This window comes from Amblyomma mixtum, chromosome 9, assembly GCF_055824585.1.
Source record: "Amblyomma mixtum isolate Tamu chromosome 9, ASM5582458v1, whole genome shotgun sequence".
NCBI lineage: Eukaryota > Metazoa > Arthropoda > Arachnida > Ixodida > Ixodidae > Amblyomma > Amblyomma mixtum.
This window is the reverse complement of record NC_143020.1, coordinates 86,922,213-86,943,643: the sequence shown is the minus strand read 5'-3', so window position 1 is coordinate 86,943,643 and position 21,431 is coordinate 86,922,213. Positions and strand designations below refer to the sequence as shown.

General features: G+C 43.4%; 2 protein-coding genes across 2 annotated transcripts in view; one reads left to right on the top strand and one right to left on the bottom strand.

Moving 5' to 3' along the window:
- The window catches only part of LOC149330003 (uncharacterized), a 120,043-nt gene that overhangs the window by 27,064 nt on the left and 71,548 nt on the right, over positions 1 to 21,431 (bottom strand). The gene's annotated exons all lie outside the window — the stretch shown is intronic.
- Positions 9,197 to 10,218, top strand: LOC149330006 (uncharacterized). The gene is made up of 2 exons (XM_089559704.1): positions 9,197 to 9,357; positions 9,714 to 10,218. Exons 1-2 carry the CDS (start codon positions 9,197 to 9,199, stop codon positions 10,210 to 10,212), a joined length of 660 nt encoding a protein of 219 aa, XP_089415830.1. The 3' UTR covers positions 10,213 to 10,218.

The window sequence follows — 21,431 nt, the reverse complement described above, 5'->3', positions numbered from 1 at the left end:
ACATTTGAGTATAACAAACAGAGATATGCACGACTGAGTAGTTTCATAAAAAAAATACAGTGCAGAGAAAGGAAAGGGTAAACAAAAGGGAAAGTTTACATCCGGCCACCATGGCTCGGATGTGCAGTGATTAGGCATCAAGAATGGCGGATGCAGAAGTTTTGGATAAACGTCGGTGAATGTACCAACGTAATGAATTCCAGACTTTGATATAGCGGGGAAAAACTGAATTGGAGCACAGCATAACAACTCAGGTAGAGTAGAACGGTGGGGCTAAGAATTAACATGCAGAAAACAAAAGTAATGTTCAATAGCCTTGCAAGGGAACAACAGTTCGCAATTGGTAGCGAGGTGCTGGAAGCAGTAAGAGAATATGTCTACTTAGGGCAGGTAGTGACCGCAGATCTGGATCATGAGAGGGAAATAACTAGAAGAATAAGAATGGGGTGGAGCGCGTATGGCAGGTTCTCTCAGGTCATGAACGGTAGCTTACCAATATCCCTGAAGAGAAAAGTATATAACAGCTGTATCCTACTGGTACTCACCTATGGAGCAGAAACGTGGAGGCTAACAAAGAGGCTTCAGCTTAAGTTAAGAACAATGCAGCGAGCCATGGAAAGGAAAATGATAGGTGTAACGTTAAGAGATCGGAAGAGGGCAGAGTGGGTGAGGGAACAAACGCGGGTTAATGACATCCTAGTTGAAATCAAGAGGAAGAAGTGGGCTTGGGCAGGGCATGTAATGCGAAGGCAAGATAACCGCTGGTCCTTAAAGGTAACGGAGTGGATTCCAAGAGAAAGCAAACGTAGCAGGGGGCGGCAGAAAGTTAGGTGGGCGGATGAGATTAAGAAGTTTGCAGGGATACAGTGGCGGCAGCTAGCAAAAGACAGGGTTAATTGGAGAGACATGGAAGAGGCCTTTGCCCTGCTGTAGGTGTAGTCAGGCTAATGATGATGATGATGATGTAACAACTCAGGTAAGGGCCACACATTTTTTAAAATTCTGTTGTGAATATTGAAGGTACTGGATATACACGAATTAAAAAACATACCATATTTTTTTCTCAATTCCAAATGGTGCATAAATATCTGACAGACATCTGATTTTGATCTGACTGTCCAGGATCGGTACAGGACGCTAAGGGGAGAAACACAGGACATTCACTTTCGGGCATCCCAAATGTCTATTTATTTTGACACAAGAGGCGTCCTACGGAAGTCCGCACACGGCTGTCCGATATATATCCTGCGACCAACGTATTCTGGACGTCAACACTGGGTGTGTTTTCAGCGAGATTTGAGGCGCCTTCAATAAATGCTTCAAGTTGGTTTTTGATAATGCAATCTGTATGCTGTTTACATCAGTGCCAGACCTCTCCCCATCAGTAATGTGCACTCCGTGGAAGCTACTGTGGAAATTATGAGTGTCGACATGACTGTGCTTCACCTTCATGATCGCTCCGTACCTAAATTCAGCTCACTTTGAACATTTTAGGCTGCACAAGGTGGGTCAGGCAGAGTTATATCACCAATTTTTATGCTCCATTATGCCACATAAAACGCCGGTCCTATCGACGACGGCGCCGTGCTTGAAGTCCTTCTTGCGCTGCAGATCTTTTGACGCTTCATCGGCTGGTTTTCAGTTCTGTCAGTATTAAGGGAGGAAAAATCGGGAATCGACGTTTATGCATGCGTGCAGCATGCACGCAAGTGCTGTAGTACATGTCAACGAATATTAGACTTTTAGCATACCGAAGTTCTCGCGTAGACGTATACCGGTTTACCAGATGCCGGCTGTGCACACGTGGTTGGCGATCGAAACATATAGCAGTAATACAAAACTGACAAACTTAATTCCCGTCGGTCAACTCTTCAAATGAATTTTACAGTTAATGACGCAGCAGTCCGAGCTAAACACCTCAACGAGGGCACAATGGGCCCAGAAAAAAAGCCATGCCTCTAATTTTTAAAGTGGAAGCCTTTAATGCCTCATCGTTGTAAGTAGGAGCTGCCGACAGAAATGCCATGCTTTTCAGTTTGTCGAAATGGTCGTGACGTCACAGTGTGCGAATTTCAAACAGGGCCAATTGTAGTTTGGATAGTAACCATGCAACCAATTAAAGGGACGATATAGTGATGCTCCAGGTAAGTGGGACTTAATTTAGTAATTGACCAATTATCCTAATTAACCTTTCTTGTCAGACCAGAAAAATATTTAGAACCGAGTAGGAAATTGGTGCAGTTGGGGTATCGTACCAGGGTCTCCAGAGTGCGAGACGAGCACACTAACCACTCTGCCATGCAAGTTCTTTTTCTTCTTTCATGGTATTTACTTAGATGGTTTTGTGCAGAAAGAATATATATACATATGTGTATGTGTACACACACAACTATTTACAGAGCACCTAGGCAGGCGCTACGTGGCGCAATTATAATAGTAAACGTATTATAACTAAAAGGCCGGTAAGGATATACAGCGCATCAGGAGAGGAAACCAATCCGGTAAAGTTTTCAATTCTTTGTAAGTGTCCGTTACCTGCATCAACATTCGGGTAAAATGTATTGTGGGCGAAACAGCATGTTGAACGTTGCGGTCATGCATGCGTGTTTTCCAAAGGCTATGATGCATGCGCGTTTTCCAAAGGCTATGAAGTCCAATCAGAATAATCATATCATAGGGGTTCGAGTCACGTTGGGAAACAACAAGGTAGCGCACACTGTAGCAGAAAATCTTTCGTTAGCGTCCTCTGCAACACATCCCAAAACAAAATCACGTCTTTGCACTCTACAAAACAATGTTCAATCGTTTCAGGCACATTGCACAAGCGACAGTTTACAGAAGAAAGAAAAATGTTTTTCCTATTGAGCCATGTGTTGACAGGTAGAGTTTCAGTGTGTAATTTATAGAAAAATGTTTTGGTACAAGGGGAAATTGGCATTTTACACACTCGGTTTAAAACATCATGACCCATGAGCCCAAGGTATAGACAGAACGATGCAGTGGGAGCGGAAAGAGCATCGATATCAAATCCCTGTACAGATTTTTACGCGAAACAAAATATAAGTACTCATTTGAAAACTGAACTGTCAAAAAATGCACGAAGTTATAAACTTCCTGCATAAAGCCTATTAAACGGGGGTGTTCTGTAAAATTGGAAGAAACGCTAAGTTCAGAAGTAGAGTCGTGAAGTTAAACTGCAAGAATGCTCTAATAATTGGATAGAAACAATCATGAAGAAGAAGAAACGGGCAACCAACTGTCTCACATACAGGTTCTCTAGACCCAGGCCTACTGTATAAACAGGCCTGAAAAGGTTATCACGCCGCATGGGCTCAAATTTCGAAGACCAAATAAACGACACAAATATACGATGGAAACGCTGTATGTAATTTCTGCCGCAGTGAAGGACCTGGAGTACGTAATAAATTCTTGTTGCCAGAAAGGTGTTGCAAGCCTGGGTTCAACCAAAAATTGAAAGCCAATGCTGTACAAACGTCTCAGCATAACGCTCAATGGCAGGAACTCGCTCTCTCCAGTAATGCACACTTGATTTGTAGGCATGAAGTGGAACACCAAGATATTTGGAGGCACACAAGGCCATTCTATTCCAGCGTACAGGGGCGGAGTTGTGCCCCTTGAATCAAACCATAGGCCAGAACTTTTGCAGTGATTGATTGAGCACCTGAAACGATGCCAAATCGATCTATCGTGGACAACACATCATCAATGCTGGGCTTGTCAATGCAGAAAAACGCAAGATCGTCAGCATATGCCAGCAATTTGACTTCATTACCCAAAACAGAGAGCCCATGGATGTTACTGTTATGCAAAACACTCAAAGAAAGCGGTTCCAGGTAAAGAGTAAAAAGCAGAGGAGACATCGGACAGCCTTGCTTCACGGAATCCCCTTAAGTACAGCAAAACCCACGTTTGCTCGCTCTAGAAGTGAAAACAGAAATGAATGGCGAATGCAGTCAAATGCTTTTGCAAGGTCAATCTGAAGCAGAGCAAGCTGCTCATGACAGCTGGAGGAATATTCAAGAATTGTTCGCGCAGTGAGAGCATTACTTTGAATGAAGTGGCCTCTCAAACCGCACGTCTGGTGAGATACAATGAGTATCGACATTGCAAATCACAGGCGATTTGAACTTAAGCAAGAATTTTGTTATCCACATTTGCCAATATAATAGGTCTACAACCTTCTACGGAGAGCAGTTTTCCTTCATCCTCCAGGCTAGCTCAATGGTTTGGAATGAACAAAGGCGCGCCTAGTGAATACGGTGTCTTCGTTCACTCCCATCTTCGTTCCTTCCCGTTACGGCGAGGTTCAGGTGTACACCGAGAAAAGCCAATTTACCGACGAGCAAGGCGTAGAGTCCCGCTGAATTTTTCCTTCCTCCTTGGAAAAAGCGTTCAAAAGCAGTAAGGCCATTTTTTTTTACCTACACTGGCTACACTGGTCTAGCAAGTGTATCGTAAAATTACGATACGCTGGCTACACTAGTGTAGGTAAAAAATAACCGTAGTGTTCAAAAGTAATACACAGTGCAGATAGACCACTACATGACCACTATGACGAGGACGGCTTAGGATAAGTGGATGGATGATGGGAGCGTATTCTTTAAATTGAGGTAATGGCAGCTGCAACCAAGCCCTAGTTTTTGCTTTATAATTCTTCAACGGTGTTTTTATTATATATTTCGTAACTTTAGATGCCTAATGATTATTTACAGAATATGTTAGCAAGGGTGCGCGCGGAGGTGCTGGTGGCGCCGGCTCCACTGATCTTCACTAGGTGGCTGGATGCCGCATTCCCGCTTTCCGATTTAGAAGAACTTTTATTTAGATTTAGAAGAGCTTTCCGTGACGAGCGCGAGTGAAGTCACCGGAAGTTGGACGGCTTGTCCCGGAAGTCGGGTTTCTGCTGTGTATTTTTAAGCATGAAATGCTTCTAGCTCCCGTTGTCGGCAGTGTGGTGATGTCACGCCGAGACCGAGTTTCAATGCAAAAAGTCGCGTCTTTCGCCCCTTCGTTCTCAATTTTTTGCGTTTTTCTCGTGTAATTTCTGCTGTTATATGAAAGGAACAAGCAAGCTGAACGCGAGAAATGTGAGCATTGTGTCTAGAACCCTGTAATTTCAGAGAAACCGAAGATAACAAGCATGCAGGTCTCACCCTGCCGCGGCAAAAAGGCACGTGCATTAAACGCTATGTTCTTGTCTGGTTCTTGTCTTCCGAGCGTGAAGGAGAAGTAGTGGAATGACGATGAGGCTAGGTCATCTTAAAACCGAATTTTCGTGCAGCAAAGAAAAATCACAGCGCGAGAGGAAGGACTGACAAGAAAGACGAATGCTGCAGTGCGCATGAGAAGCGCTGCTAGAAGCTGCACCAAGCACCACGAAAAGCCCATTCAGGCTTAACTTGCTACAATACGAAACAGTACATGATACGCTCCGTTGAAAAAGCAGTACCATACCTTTTGGAGGCGCTAATGTGAACCAACCGAACACCGTCGACACCTCACCAGATAGTAGCCTAGCCCTCGCTACGGTTCGGTCTAAACATAATTCGTTAAAATGGTCGCTTGAAAGTCAGCTGCTTGGTGAATGTTTCCTCCTATTCTTTCTTATATTTATCCCCTTTTGTTAGCGTAACTTGGGCTTGAGTGCGGGAACAAGCATCACAGTGAAGAGACGAGTTGGCGACGCTACCACGGGACGACACAGAGTTGAGCAGACGAAGCTCCACACTGGCCCTATACGTCCTGTCGTAGTGTCGTCCCATTGCGATGCAATGGACCCTTACTTTTGAAACGTCTTTCCCGAAGACTTCGCTGGTCTGCTCACTCAGTTGAGGGCGCAACAGGTAGGCATTGTCATGTAAAAAGACGAGAACGGCGAAAAGACGAAATGCTAAGTGGGAAAACAAAACTGGAACTGAAACACCGTGCTGAGGTCCGATTTCATGCACTGCCAAACGCTGACTTCCGGGACAAGGACACTTACTTCCGGTGGCTTCACTTTCACGCGCTCAATGCACCATCCAGCCTCCTAGTGGAGATCAGTGGCCGGCTCTTACCTTCTGACCTCCCATCGCCATGGTCAGCACACAAACGCGCGCTTCGCGCCTTCACCATACCTTCGCGTGTTACGCGGCTTTTTTGCTCTGACTGTGTCTCTGTTTGCTCTGTCTTTTTTGCTCTGGCCTCCGGAGTGCACGTGAACTTATTGGTAAGTGCACCTTTTTCTACTAGCCATTTGAAGCCTGTTTAACAGAAATGAGTAGCAGAATTCCGAAACTATAGTTTGTTCTCGAGTTCAGTGCTTGCGTGTTGAGTGTCATACCGCTACCGCGAGAACGCTCACGAAAAGGCTGCGGGGGAGGCAAAAAAAGTACAGCTCCTTGGATGTGATAATATGGACGAAGAGGTAGTGCGTGCGTGTGATGTGAAATCAAAACACTTGTTGTTATACCCTCACTTGTAGCCATTTATTTACACTGTCTCGTTTTAAGACAGCTACCTCAGCATATAATCTGCTTGTTGATGCCCTTCTTGCTCAATGCCCACTGACAGTAGTTTTCTTTCATGGTGCAGCACAGATAGTGTGCCATATGATAATTCATTCAGTGTTGTATTTCACACAAGTGGAATTTAAACACATCTTTAGTTTTGTGTATTCTCATATTTTATTAGGTTTACTTTTTTTCTGAAACATCGAGACATCTTGCTGCATGTATGAAGGAAGCCAGTAGTCATTGAAACCAAGGAAGGGTAATTATATTTCAGGTAAAAAATTATTACACTGCTAATTTCTTATTGATCAACACCACCGATAAAAATAAAAACGTTCCTCTATGCTTTTCTTGGTTTAAATGACTGCAGGCCTTCTTCATATGCATGTCTTAATGAGCCCGTCATTTTGTATACCCTTGCCTTCTCATCTTGCTGTGTGGTCATTTAACTGTGCAGAATGACTGAGTGACTGCCGAGCCGAACCATTCCTACGGCAGAGTGACAAATTGAAGTGTTTCCTGGGTGGACATTTTTTTCTGGGCTGAGATCCAAGACACTTGTGCAGTCTCTTCCCTGATCTCGATCCAGCTGTGGTTGCCTTGCATTTTTTTTTCTCACCACATTGTTGCAACTTGTCCAGTAATGTGTCATATTGGTGAAGTTTTCATTCAAAGGGTCGCACTGTGAGGTTCTTGAAATTCCGCAGGTGGTGTGATGCTCTTCCTATGTTGAGATTTTTCTTCTTCTTGTACCATGCTTTTAAACCTAATTTGTGCATCTGAACTATTATTAGGTAATCCAGTGACTTGTTTAGTGCTATGCCAAGAGCTGAGGTTTTTGTTCTGCAGCTCTCATTTCTTTTCCATTTCCTCTGTTTTAGCAACTTGTTCAATGCTGTGGCATATCAATGAAGCTTCAGGACTATGAATAAAGTCTTAGCACTCAAAGGATGTAAGGAAAAGCTGGTCACCTTAAACCTCTTTCAGAGCAACGTATGATTCATTCAGAGCATGGTGATTCATGCGTAGTAACGTCTTCTGCATCATTGTAAACAAGAAAACATGCCACCAAAATTAGGTGTCTATACTCCTTTAACATATATAACGTAAACACCCGAGCCAAATAATGCTCTTCTATACGCAGCAGAGATGTATACAATAGCGCGCGAAAGTTGGCAAGTCCTTTCTGGCTGCCTTTTCATGCTCGGGGACTCCTCCGTTGCATATGCGCCTGCCGAATTCTGTTCGGAGGTGGCATTTGGCTAAATTTTTCCAGACGTCAGGCAGCTACCATGGCCGTGCCAGTCAGCAGTCAGGAAGCTCCACCCCCTGGGGAATTCTGGTGGGAGGAGTGCCGACCTTAGAAAGTGCTAGAAGTGATGAGAGAAGAGGGAAAGGCGCGAAGACGATGAGATTTAAATTTCGACCGGTGTTTTCAATTTTAGGTTTAGATTTAATGGGCCTAATTGAAGATCAAAAAGCAACTCAGGCTATGAGGGACGCCTTAGTGAAGGTCTCCAGATAATTTCGACCATCTGGGGTTCTTTAATGTGTGCTGACATCGCAGAGTATACAGGCCTCTAGCATTTCGCCGCAATCGAAATGTGACCGCTGCGGCTGGTATCGAACTCTTGTCTTTCGGGTCAGCAGACAAGCACCATAGCCTCTGAGCCAACGTGATGGCCTGTTCCAGCAGTAGTTTTTGATCACAGATAATAAGTTTCTACAGTTGGCAGAGCACCGGACGTGAGATTCGAAGGCCATGGGTTCGGGTCCTACTGGTGACAAGTGGTTGTTCTTCATCTCTGTTGTCATGAATTATCTTTAAAATAATTACCCACTTAATCTTTCATTGATCAACATCACAATAAGCTTCTTGGTTTTGGTGTCTGCTAGGCTTCCGTCATGTCCATTCTTTAGAGTGCGCTCGAGTGTCAGCGGCGGTCACCACTGCTTGCTGCTTTTGCAGAGCCAATCGAGGCGTGGCAGAGAAGGCCACGGGAATAGAAAATTAACTATTACAATTAGTTCACCAGCTTTCTAGTTAAAGCAATTCACCACTTTTGTGGTGTTCGTTAACACACAGCAGTACTATGCCGCGAAAGCCATACTGTTACCTCAAAAAGCCTATTTTTTTTAATCAGTGCCATGCTTTCCTGAAACACTTGGTATATATCTATCGCCCGCCATGAAAAGCTCCTAAAAAGGCCTGCATTAACTAATAACATCCTTCTCTTCAGGGTCTCTCAGAAGCGCTGGAAAAACATTTAATAAGGTCCGGCAGGTATCTGGGTTGGCGGCCGCCAACCCTCGCTCCCCCTTGGCGCTGTCACTGGCATAAACGCTTATTTCCTCCGCTCTTTTGTCGCCTTCGGAAAACTGAAACCTTGAAGCAAGCACCAGATATGGTAGTAGCTTATAAGAATAACCGGCATTCATGCAGTTGTCCTTGCCAGTACACAGGTGCATTGATGGTACTCCGGACAAGCAATTGCACAAGGCAATGAAATCAAAGCGATAGTAAACCTTCTGCGCACGTCTGTTACGTGGATTTGTGAGATTGATGCTGGGACCTCATACACTTGGTTGTTCACGAGCTCTGTGTATCAGATTGATGCTGGAACCTCATACACTTGGTTGTTCACGAGCTCTGTGTAAATTGTCTGCTCTTCTGTCCTCAGAAGATGGAAACCACGAACCTAGACCGCAATCGGTCTTCTCCTGCGACACATGCGGCAACTTGTTTTCCACGCAAGAGCACTTGTGGCGCACAGGAGGTGCAGCACCCGCAGAGACCACAGGGAAGGCACCGTTGTGCCCACTGCCCCTACTCCAGCGATTACAAGTGAGACACGATTTGACTCCTCGCCTCGTTTGGGTGCTTTTAATGTGTATACGTACTGTACATGTACGGCTTCAAAAAGTAAGTGTTTTCCAATTTTTAGATGAAAGAATAATAGGATGGGAGAGGGAAATGCTCAGTTACAACAGGATAAAGGCGTTAGAGGAAAAAGAAAAAATATATACATATATTTTCCTCCCTCCTTCTGGATGAACAAGTGCCAGTCAGAGCTGGATCCGTGGCCACTGGTGGTATCGTATGCATGCAGTGGGCATCTTAGATTTTCTCCTCAGGGCTGTCAGTGACGCTTGCGTACTCAAAGTGTGCCGCCTCTCCTCTCTTTTTCTTTTCTCAACCAGAACTAATGTCACCACACATGAGCGTATCCACACTGGTGAGCGGCCCTTTGTGTGCCAGAAGTGCAGGAAAGGATTCAAACTGCGGCATCATCTCACCCAACACCTGCTGGTCCACTCTGGGGAGAGGCCGCACGAGTGCACAGACTGCGGACAGCGCTTCAGCCAAGCGTCCAATCTGTCGGTTCACCGCAAGGAGCAGCACTCTGTGGATGGCGGGGCTAAATTGCACCTGTGTCCCCATTGTGGAAAGGGGTTCACCCGGAGAGGCCACCTCAACGCTCACCTGCTGACACACACGGGGCAGAGACCCCACGCCTGCTCACAGTGCGGGGTGTGGTTCACGCAACGCAGCAACGTCATGAGACACGAGAGGGTGGTGCATTACCGCCAATACCGGCTGCACTGCCCCCACTGCGGGAAAGGGTGCAGGGACGCGGCCACCATGAGAAGCCACATGCGCACATGCTATGACTCCGCCGTGGAAGAGGGACCACTGTAAGGCGAAGAATGTGGGACTCAGTCCAGGTGGAGGTTTTAATAAAAGAGAATTTCGTTCGTGCTGCGACAGATTTTTGTATTGTGAGGCAAACGTGAGGGAGGGAGGGAGGAAGTACGTCAGTCATAGGGCTGACATGAAAGATGTTTATACAAACAAGGAAAGGAAAAGTGAAGGCTCTCTTCCCACACCCTTTCTTGTGTGCGTTTTTTCCCTCAACAGCTGTGAAGAATTACGCAAAGTAAATTTTAGCGCAGAAAGACAGCACAGAAAGGAAGGAATTTTACAGTGCAGAGCGCTAACAACTCAGGTTTTTATTGCCAGACCACTTGCTTTCATACATAACGTGTTCGTATCAACAAACTAAGGGAAAAGAATTCGCACATGAACATAGCACTTAAATTGAGATCGCATTATCCCACGAGAAGGATGGGAGGAAATTCTTTCATTCACTGTGTTGATACGAGACTCTGATGCATAAAAAGTAGTGGTCTGGCAATAAATACCCGAGTTGTTAGTTAGCGTTCTGTCCTCTCAAGTTTGTTCCTTCCTGTGCTGCCTTTTTGTCTTAGAAACAAATTCCAGTAATTTACAACAACCCTGCCGAAACGTTCTCGCAGGTTAGAACAACTAGCCCCAACACAAGTCTTACTCATCCTATGCAGCTATTAGGGAGCAATTCGGAAGGATACTTTAAGAACACTTAGGACATACAATTAAACCTAACAGTGTTGTGATCCCTCAAGGGCAAAAAAACAGTTTGCTTTCAATGAACGCGTTAATCGGGTGAGTTTCAACAAAAACTGAAAAAATAAAGAAGATTTTCGCAATGAATTCATATAGAGCAAGGCTGTAGAGAAGAGCGAAACAAAACTGCGCGATGACGACAGGACAAAAGAAAGGCACGAATACACACACACAAAGCGCAGACTTCCAACTGACTTTATTTCGTAAAAGCAGGGTGCTTATAAAGGCAATCACTGCAAACTAGGAGACAAGCAGAAGCAACGTGCGAACGGCAATGACAGAGTCAACAAGACCACGTGTGAATTCACGTTGCTTCTGCTTGTCTCCTAGTTTGCTGTGATTGCCTTTATAAGCACCCTGGTTTTACGAAATAAAGTCAGTTGGAAGTCTGTGCTTTGTGTGTGTGTATTCGTGCCTTTCTTTTGTCCCGTCGTCTTCGCGCAGTTTTGTTTCGCTCTAACCATGAACCGACTAGCCCAACATCATGTCTTACTCCTGTAGAGAAGAATTGATATACAGAGACACTAAAACTGGTAAAAAAAAATGCATTTGCCTGAGGTGCAGTGATCTGCTCAGCTTCACTGTGGTTCCTAAAGAACAATAAAATGAAAATGATGCAAGAATTTTTCATTAGCGTAAGTTCTCAGTCAACTATGACTGCTTAAATTCTTCCCCCCGCTGCATTCGAATTCAGTGCGCTAACTCCTATGCAGATTACAAGCGCAGTGAAGGTGCCTTGACGTACGGAGACTATAGGCGGCTTGATCCAGTTGTCCTTGTCCGTAAACTCACTCTATTCAGTTCGCTTTGTCTTGTTTCTGTTGTTCTGCTTGGAAAGTGATGTTTTTCATTGCGTCATTGAGAGGCATAGCTCTGCACGACCCAAAAAATAAGAAGGAAGGGAGGGCTGTGCAGGATGATTCATCATGCACCATTTTGAAAGTTCACTGTTTTTTTATTTCACACTTGATGGAAAAGTGTCTGTGTGATGATACTGTTATCGCATTATTTTCATTACACTACCCACTGTTCTTAGCATTCGGTGTTTAACCCTTTCGGCCCTGGCGGTGTCAATTGACACCACAACGCAAATATTACGCTCACGCCTCAGTAACAGAAGAAAATACTATTCATATCTAATACAATAGTTCCTTAGGGATCCCTGCTGCTATCGGCATCGCTGTTCATGCACTTCCATTGAGCAGTGCGGTCTAAGGAAGAAGAAGTAGCAGCACGGGAGGCATGAAGTGAAGAAGGCGAGGTGTAGCAAATTTGTGCATTTTTATCTCGCTAACCGTTCGTTCTTCTGCGCTCAGATTTTTATATGTTGTGTGAAACGCCTATCCAAGCTCACATCCCCGTCGTAAATATTATTCAATGCGTAGACGCTACGTCTGAACACATTTTTGACATGTGCGATTTTGACACCATCAGGGCTCAACGGTTGCCAGCGGCGGCCATTGAGTGATGATAGGTCATCTTTGTAGAATAGATGCACCTATACTAACGGCCTTTTTGGACTTCTGACATGAATGTTCATTGCAGAAAATGGACAAAATCTTAAAATTTGCTTTTTGATGAATTAGAAAATGGAAATTTTCGCTATCATAGAAGGTGAATATTCGGATTGAGCCTGGAAATGGCTATGCGTATGTCGGTGAACAGCAACCGGACCAAAGGAATAGCGAGAACAAATGCACGCCTGACCTTGCGCTTTTATTCCTTTTTTTCCCCTCTCGTCCTCCTGTGAGCATCGACACTGAGCGGCAAGAAGCAACCGGGGTATTCACACTGCAACTCGCGCACCGCCGCTCGTGCAGCACGTGTGGCGCGCCCTCGACGCTTAGAGCAATACAGCGTGTTTGGATATGTTTTCTTGAGAAAACGTAATTGGTGTGCTGATAATCAGCTTCTGTTTCTCCCCGGCCGAGATATATCCCCAACTCATAAGCCTATGGATGAGAGGGAATTTCCTGCCACCTGTAGGGAACAGCATTCGGTCAAGACAGACACGACGAGATTATGTCCCACTTTATGAATTCTTCTATGGCAAACAGCTGGTTTGAAAACAAGCGCAAGCGAGATGCATTGTTCCGCGCGCAAGCTTATAACTTATATTTGCCGACCTTAGCGCTGGGCGTTACGGAAGTGCTTCATGAAGCTCGATAGAGGAGGGCGTTACAGATTCGAGGAAAGCCTTTATATTGACCACACTCGCCTTCCAGGAAGGCTACGCAAGTTTTGAACATGTAAGCTGTTGACGTGACGTACACAAGCTGGAACACAAACCTGTCAGCAACAAGAACGCGGAAGTATGATACAAAACGCGAGGTAAACAGGAGAGAGCGGCGTCTTTTATGGAAACTGCAAGATCATCTAACCCTTACAAATCAAAAATAGCTTCTTTACAGGTCTACACACTGCAAAATAAGATTTTTTTTTTCGTTCATTTCATTCTTGTCGGTTGCGGTTGCCAAAACGGTCCCACTAGCATTTTACACCCATTGAGCCCTGATGTCCGATTTTGACACCATACCTGTAAATCTATTATTACTCGCACCACAAGGCTTAAATTTTTACTGCGTGGTTATGGGGCCTTAGGCATTGTAAAAACGCGGAGCAAAAAAATCCACGGCCGAAATAAAAAATCCAGGGCCGAAAGGGTTAATGTGTTTGCGCTTTACGTGTTCTTGCTAACGGTATTTGACAATGCAACTGAGTTGCGACAAGTTTGGCATTTCAGCTATTTATTTTGGTTTTTGCCATTGTTTATGGTTGTAGTCGTGAACACTTTCTGAGGTGCATATTGTGTTCGTGGTTCCAACCCTCCCCGTAACATCCCTGCAATTAGAAGTATCAATAAAGGTGAATGAATAAACAAAGCAAATGCTCTTTGATCAGCATACCATGGATATGACCGCCATGAATATGTCAACTGTATGAGCTATTCGTATAGTTTTTTTTTCATAAAGCCTAGAGCAATAGTGATCATGAAACAATATTGGTTAACATCAAAGCAAAAAGAAAATCTGGCTGCATCATGCATTCAGTTTTGCTGTAGGCTGTAGAAGGATACAACTTAAAAAAAGCAGCAGCTAACAGCACTAAGCCATGGTTCGCAGCATACTGTATTGCTGTGTTGGCCAATCGCAATAACAAACAAAATCAGCCAGGTATCGAAATTCTAGATCTTATAATTTTTTTGCAAGTAGTTTTTTGTTTAGGTAACAAGGAAAGTTTTAGCAACTGACAATTTTTTTATCGTAGAGGAAATCTGTGCAGTGGACATGAATGTAGGTGGAGCTTCATAGCAGACTTAAACGAGTAAGACACCTAATCTTGGTGACATGCGTTCTTGTCTGCAATGATGCGGAAGACATTACTATGCATGAATCACCATGTGGTATTCGCCTACGACTGCTAGATAATTTATAACCAAAAGTTTCTGTCGTGCTCTTTTTGGTTTCGGTTTCAACAGCCGAGCGAAGGCTTTGATGTCAAAGAGAGATTATAAGTCATGTAACGTATGAAAAAACTGTGATATAATGGCTACTTCATCATTTTAATTCACTGCAGTGAAGAAGCCAGCCTTCCTCATGAGCTGGAATGACAACGAAAGCAGAAGCACCGATTATATTGCAGTTTTTCATGCCGTATATGACCTATGTCTCTTTGACGTCACACCTATTGTTCAGCTGTTGAAACTGAAACAGCAAGAGAAAGAAATTCAATTACAGATTATTTACCTGCCACAGGAGAACAACTTGTGGTGATCCATGTATAATAATGCCTAACGCATGTTTACAAAGAAGAAAACACGCATCAGGTGTCTATACTCCTCTGTGTTGTATACGGCTGCAGAGTGCCTGCTTTACACTAGGATTTACAGAAGACCTTCTGCTCACGTATGGACTTGCCAAGGTAAGTGACGGAAGCTTGATTCCTGCAAGGATGATCAAACAAAGCTGCTCTGTTCGGTAGTGTGTGTTTTGTGCACTGTGTTGTAGTAAGCACTACAACCTCCTTATACCAACCGACACAAAACTACAGCGGTCATGGAGGATTTTGTCGCACAGCACCCTTGCAGGGAGCATCCTGAGCTCATCTGTCCTCTGTCCACGTATGTGTTCTGATCAAAAACCTGCTTTCGCACAATGTTTCATGAAGAGCACTGCAAAATCACCAGTAATTTTTTTCACCAAATTGGCGATTGGCAGTTTGGATAATTTTGAAGTTTTGGAGACAGCAATCAAAACCATAAGGTTGCACATGAAGTTGCAAGTATTTGTTATTGGAAATCTCAAATAACTCACACCAAATTACATGCACGTTGGGTGGACGATTTCAAAGTTCTTTGAAGAGTTGAACTTTAAATTCAATAGTAGTTCTGAAAGGGTGAATGAAATGTTGCCTGTTAAATGTAGCTGTTGAAGTGTAGTTGCCATTTCGCCACAATGAAAGTGCCACCTACAGCAAATTTTTTTATACTTTTTTCCATTGCTGTCCATTGGGGGTAACTAACCCTAGCGAAAATTAATAAAAAGGTACGTATTGGTCAGACACATTTTTGTAATAGCTATATCGTTACCCAACTCTGAAATGAATTTGTATCAGTCTATGGGGAAGCAACATGTACAGTATCAAAAAACAGTGCAAAAATCTTAGATGTCTAAAATTATTATGGTTTTCAATTAATATCACACGCAAACCTACTCATGCATATGCCTGCATATGCTCTGCTTGTCTCTATGGTGTTGCAGAATTCTCATAGGACTTCAGAGTAAATTTGCTGCAATTGGACAGCGCAACATGGCGGCAGCCCTCCATATGCTACTTCTTCACGTCGAGGAATGTAACAGCTCATCCAGTTTTCTTTTTGAGGCATCTTTCACTAGTCTGATTGCGTATTAGTTGTCAAAAAGCACATACGCTATTATTTCTATCATAATTTTCATTAGAGTGAATGATGTTCACTATCAATAGATAAAAATGTCTGTATGTTGCTTTCAGTTCCTTGCTATGGTAACTCAAGCCCTCCTTGTGCGTTCAAGACGACGCAGGGTTCTACAGTTTTGGAGGATCAAACATGCATCTAAGACATGTTTATATACAAAACACATCCTTCTGTGCACCGCACTCATATATAAGCTCGTGCTACATAACACATGCGAGAAACTTGATGTTCACAAGTGGATCATGTTTTGACACATTTTCTCATATTCACAAAAAGTGGCACACATTACCAGTGCCGCAAATTCGTTATGAACTAGTAATATGCTAATTAGTAAAAAAGAAGCGTTCCAAGACGGGAAACAATAAAGGACCTAATACTATGCCGATTTTTCCTGCAACAAACACTTGGCTGTTTTTCCCGCAACGGTTCTCACAAAATGAGGCACAAGGAGTCACTGAAAACTGCTTGGCTGGTGTGCATTGGCACGCTTTGTTCCTTCACACAACTTGCTCAAAGTGTTTTCACTAGAAAGCACTGCTAGTGGGAGCATATTGACATCAAAATCCGCATCCATGCTCTTTTCGGTAATAAGTATGTCGTGTACATTTGGCATGTTGTGTGTTTGCAACACTGGCCATAAAAGGGGTAAATCTCTCTTGAACCTTTACAGTGCATGGCAGGACTTAATCTAGGGACAAGTTCTAAAAGTTCATTTATCAAGCAAGAGGCCAGAATGCAGGGACTTATGAGGTATTTCATTGGCATCAGTGTATGCCAATACGCACTAGCTTCATATGCGCATGCAGTAGCCTGATTAACGGGTTCCTGAAAAAAGCATTCTAGGTTGCCTATTATGTAGAGTACAGGCCACAGAGTGTTCATGTCGTGTACTGGACCTCGAACGCGAACTGGTCATTGACAGTATAGTTCTAAAAAATCGCGTCAGTCGGTCGGTAGCTCTGTCAGTCAGTCAATCAATTGATCTTCTTCTTGGAAAATTTTAGCGTGAAAAACACGGACAGAAGGAGTAGACGACACTCTTTCTGTCCGTGTTTTTCGCGCTAAAAGTCAGCAAGATGTATGTCAACCAACTCACCCAATATGCAGTACTATGGAATCTATTGATCAATCAGTCAGTCAATCAATCAATAAGACAATAAATCTAAGGAACTTTATGTCGCAACTTCTCAAGGGAAAAAGGTGGCCGGAGGAATCTGATGGGTGAGCAGGAAAAGTGAATAAAGCGAGTCCAAATTAATGAGATTCCACTCCACTAGCTTCCACATAGGAAGCACAACTCACTGCCCCAGTGCAGCCACTGCTGAATTCAATGCAGTGGTAGTCGGGCATGCCTGTAAAAAAAAGGGGCCCAGTTCAAGCAACCACACAGTGCAGAGTAGCAGCAAGACTCATGAACTGAGACACATTCGTATTCATTAAGTGCCATGTGATCCTTGAATTAAAGCTTCATCTCAGTGAAGAAAATCAAAGGAATCTTTTATGCCAGGAAGGAGCAGATGAAACTTCGTTCAACTTGGCTCTAGAACTTGAAAATTCAATGCAAGGAATATGGGACATGGAAAACACTCAGACAGGAGGAACGCAGGTTTTAAGTACAACTACTTGAAAGTCTGCGATCGCCCTGTCTGCATCTCTTTATGTCCCATACCTTTCACAGGTTTTATGTTAAGAAATCATGTCATGCCAACTAGCCCTTCACTGAGTGCTCCTAAATTTTAGTTGTTTATTATGCGATACCGTAAGAAGAGCCTCATGTCTACTGGACCCACCACCAGTGTCTCACACTTTGCCACAGGTGAAGTGGAGAGGGAAATCTCACTCTCCACTCTGGCATGTGTGGTCGTGCATAGACGAGGTTCTCATGCTATCCCATTGTCACAGCCAATGGCAATTATCTGTGCTTCAAGTTTTTAATCTATGTAGTTATTTATTTATACGTACTGCATTGCATCAAGTGCTATGGGAGGAATGGGTTGAAAAAGTACAAGGCACACATCTGAGTATACCAAACAGAGATATGCACGACTGAGTAGTTTCATAAACATAAAATACAGTGCAGAGAAAGGAAAGGGTAAACAAAAGAGAAAGTTTAACACCAACCACTATGCCTCGCGTGTGCAGTAATTATGCATCTTGAAGGGCGGATGCAAAAGTTTGAGATAAACATTAGCGAATGAACCCAGGTAATGAATTGCAGACTTTGATAGTGTGGGGGAAAAACTGAATGGGAGCACAGCGTATAAACTCAGTTAAGGGCCGCACTTATGATTTTAATTCTGATGTGAATTTTTAAGGTACTGCCCATACATGAAATGCAAAACATATTACCATATTTTTGCTTAGTTATCTTGTCCAAAATGGGGTGCAACATTTGCACATTATATGGTATATAGTACATGTGTAGTATGGTATAAAGTTTAGATCATGATGTCTTCTCACTGATGATTCTGGCACAAAGCATATATAATGATTATTTGAGAGTATAGCCTAAGAACTGGTAATGCAAAGTAAGGTTTTTAATGATTAAATGTGACAACTCGAAGAGAGCAAGAACAAGTTCTAGGAAAGAAGTGGACAAGAGGATGAATGGTCTTGATCATAACAGTGATCTTTGTGCCTTTTGGTTATTGCTGACCGTAGATAATCTAGCTTTGTAAGAGCTTGACTACAGGTGTTGTCAATGTGATTAGACCATGACATGTTACGTGCAAAAATGACACCAATACAATTTTTACTCTGAAACCTTATCTACGGCACGGACACTGAATGAGTGACTAATAAGGGAAGGATAACGTTTGTAACAGAAAGATATTAGGTAGATTTTATCAAGATCGATGTTAATTGATGTTCAAGAGAACAATCCTATCTAAAGCAAGCAGTGACTCCAGTGCCACACCATAAGAGTGAAATAACTAGGAAAATAAGAATTGAGTGGAGTGCACTTGGCAAGCACTCTCAGGTGATTAATAGCAGTTTACCCGTATCCCTCATGAGAAAAGTATATATAAGTGCTGTATATTACAGGTACTCACCTATGGCAAAGAAACATGGAGGCTAACAAGAAGGGGCACGTTTAGTTGAGGGGAGATCAGTGAGCTACAGAAAGCAAAATGGTAGGTGTAGGGTTAAAAGACCAGAAAAGAGCAGAGCTGGTGAGTAATCAAAGGTGAGTTATGGTATTTTGGTCGAAATCAAGAAGAAACAGGCATTGGGAGGGAATGTAATGAGAAGGCAAGATCACCGATGTTCCGTTAACCCATTCACTTCTCAAAATTCTGATTTGCCATCTTCACTTCAAAATATTTTCTGCAAATATGCATGAGAATGGCACCACATGCTTGGCTACTAATTTTGTTATATTAGTTTTCACTTCACATGAAACTAGTTACTCACTAATTTTGAAAATATATAGCAGGAAGAAAATCCCTTTTTCACCACTTCTTTTGAACCCGACCATGGCATTACAGGAAGTTTTAAGCTTCAGGGGCACCTAAACCTATGCGCTGCTTTTTGGCAGTAAGAGGGATGCAGATTGCAAATACCCTTAACTTTTATATGATACTGAAAACAATAAGGGCAACTTAATCTGCAAGATAAGGATTATGATTAGGAATCTGAGCACAGCGCTTCAGAATTAGCTTGAGGCCCCGTTTGCAAAGCCGAAAGCTTGCAATAAAATATTTGTTATTGTGATGAATTTTGCAGTTTACATCAGCTGGCAAAAGTCTGAAAAATAATCTGCTACACTAAGTAGTAAGTTTATCTTATCGAAAAGACTGTTCCCGTGGTTATGTTGCCCCAACACAAGAACACCAAAAACCACAACTAGCTCCATCCCAAATGCATCTAGAGGCTTTTCAATAGGCCCATTTGATTGCCAAATACCTCGAAATGTTGGCATAGCAGAAAGCATACCACAGAGGTTTAGTGTGCAAAAGTCCAGAAAAATAAACTGCGGGGGACGCTTACGCTAAGCCTTTAAAGGCAGAATACAATAGCGTTAATGGATTAATGCCGATGTCATTCTCTAATTTATAGTTACAGATCTCTGGGAGTCCTCATACCACTCCTCGAGCAGTGGTGCAGCGTTTAAGCGATGCGCCACTGCCATGTGAAGGCAGGAGCTGCCAGTGGTGGGGCTTGAGTGACCCAGGTTGCTCTTCCCGAGCAACCTCTTGCAACCAATCATTAATTTAACTGCTACAGTGGGCAGTTTTCTCACAATCACGAGGGCAGGTTGCGATGACATCACAAGGTGGTGTAGCCTATACTCAGTTTCATGCATAGCAGGCAATGCTGCCAAAGCTAGTGCGAATGTTCACGCAAAATAAGACCATGGCCAAAATTTCGTTCACCATACAACCACAGTGACCAGGACGTATTTTGTGCAACATGTCGAAAGTATCGTGAATGACAACCACCTGCACTTCCTTTTACCTCTTGCCACATTTTTGGCCTGCGACTCATCGAGGCTTCAAGAAGTAAAAATGACATGTGGCATTGTGATACGTGGCTCATAGGGCGAATCTCTCTTACTCCATCCGCGGCTAAAAAGTAGTCCACACTCGGTGAAATTTATAGCCAGAGGGTTCGAACACTAAGCGCCTCACACCTTTTGCCACAATTCTCGGTGCTACAACTTCGTTTTATACCGCTCTTTGTTTCCGCTCAAACACTGACAGAGGCTTCGAGAAGAACAAAAGATAAGTGGTGGAGTAATAAGGTTTCACGGACACACTACTTCCGCGGCATTGCCTGCTATGCACGAAACGGAGTAAAAGTGGGCCACATGTCACCTAGGTTGCTTCTCCGAGGATTTTTTTGTGTATTTCTACCTCACGGTAAACAACGCCATCTATTCTGCAACCTGGGGCTCTCAACGCTACGGCATTAAAACAGCGAAAGCTTTCGAGAGTACGACAAGTGCCACTTTGCACTTCACACAGTTGAATGTTTCAAGATTTTTCACAAACAACAAAAATTTCACTTGCTCTAGATCTGCAATTGTTTCGAAAGCAGACTAAAATGAAAATAAAAAATTGTTATTATTTTCTAACAAAACTAGCAAGCTCCATACGAAAGGTATAAGGGCCAAGCTGTGGCTAATGCCCGAAGAGCTGGAAGATGAATCACAGCCAAGCAGGATGTAAGAGAAGCCTAATGAGCTTAGAACTTGCTTTGAGCCACGCAGTGCCAATAAAGTACTGTAGTGCTTGTTGGGGGCCATCTCTAAACTTTATCTGACAATTGGATATAGATGATAGCACTGTGTCGTGGATCAGTGGTCGAGTATGTTTACTGCATTCCACACACCGCTTTACACAGATGCCTCTGTTTCCCACCTCGTTTCACCATGGCCAGGGAAATATTTAAGAAACCACTTCAGACACCAACTGAAGGCCTTGAAGGCAGCACACATGTCATACACAGAACAATGTAAGCTGACGAAACTAATTAATACGTTCAGAGGACAAGGAATTTAAAGCAGCAAGCAGAGCCC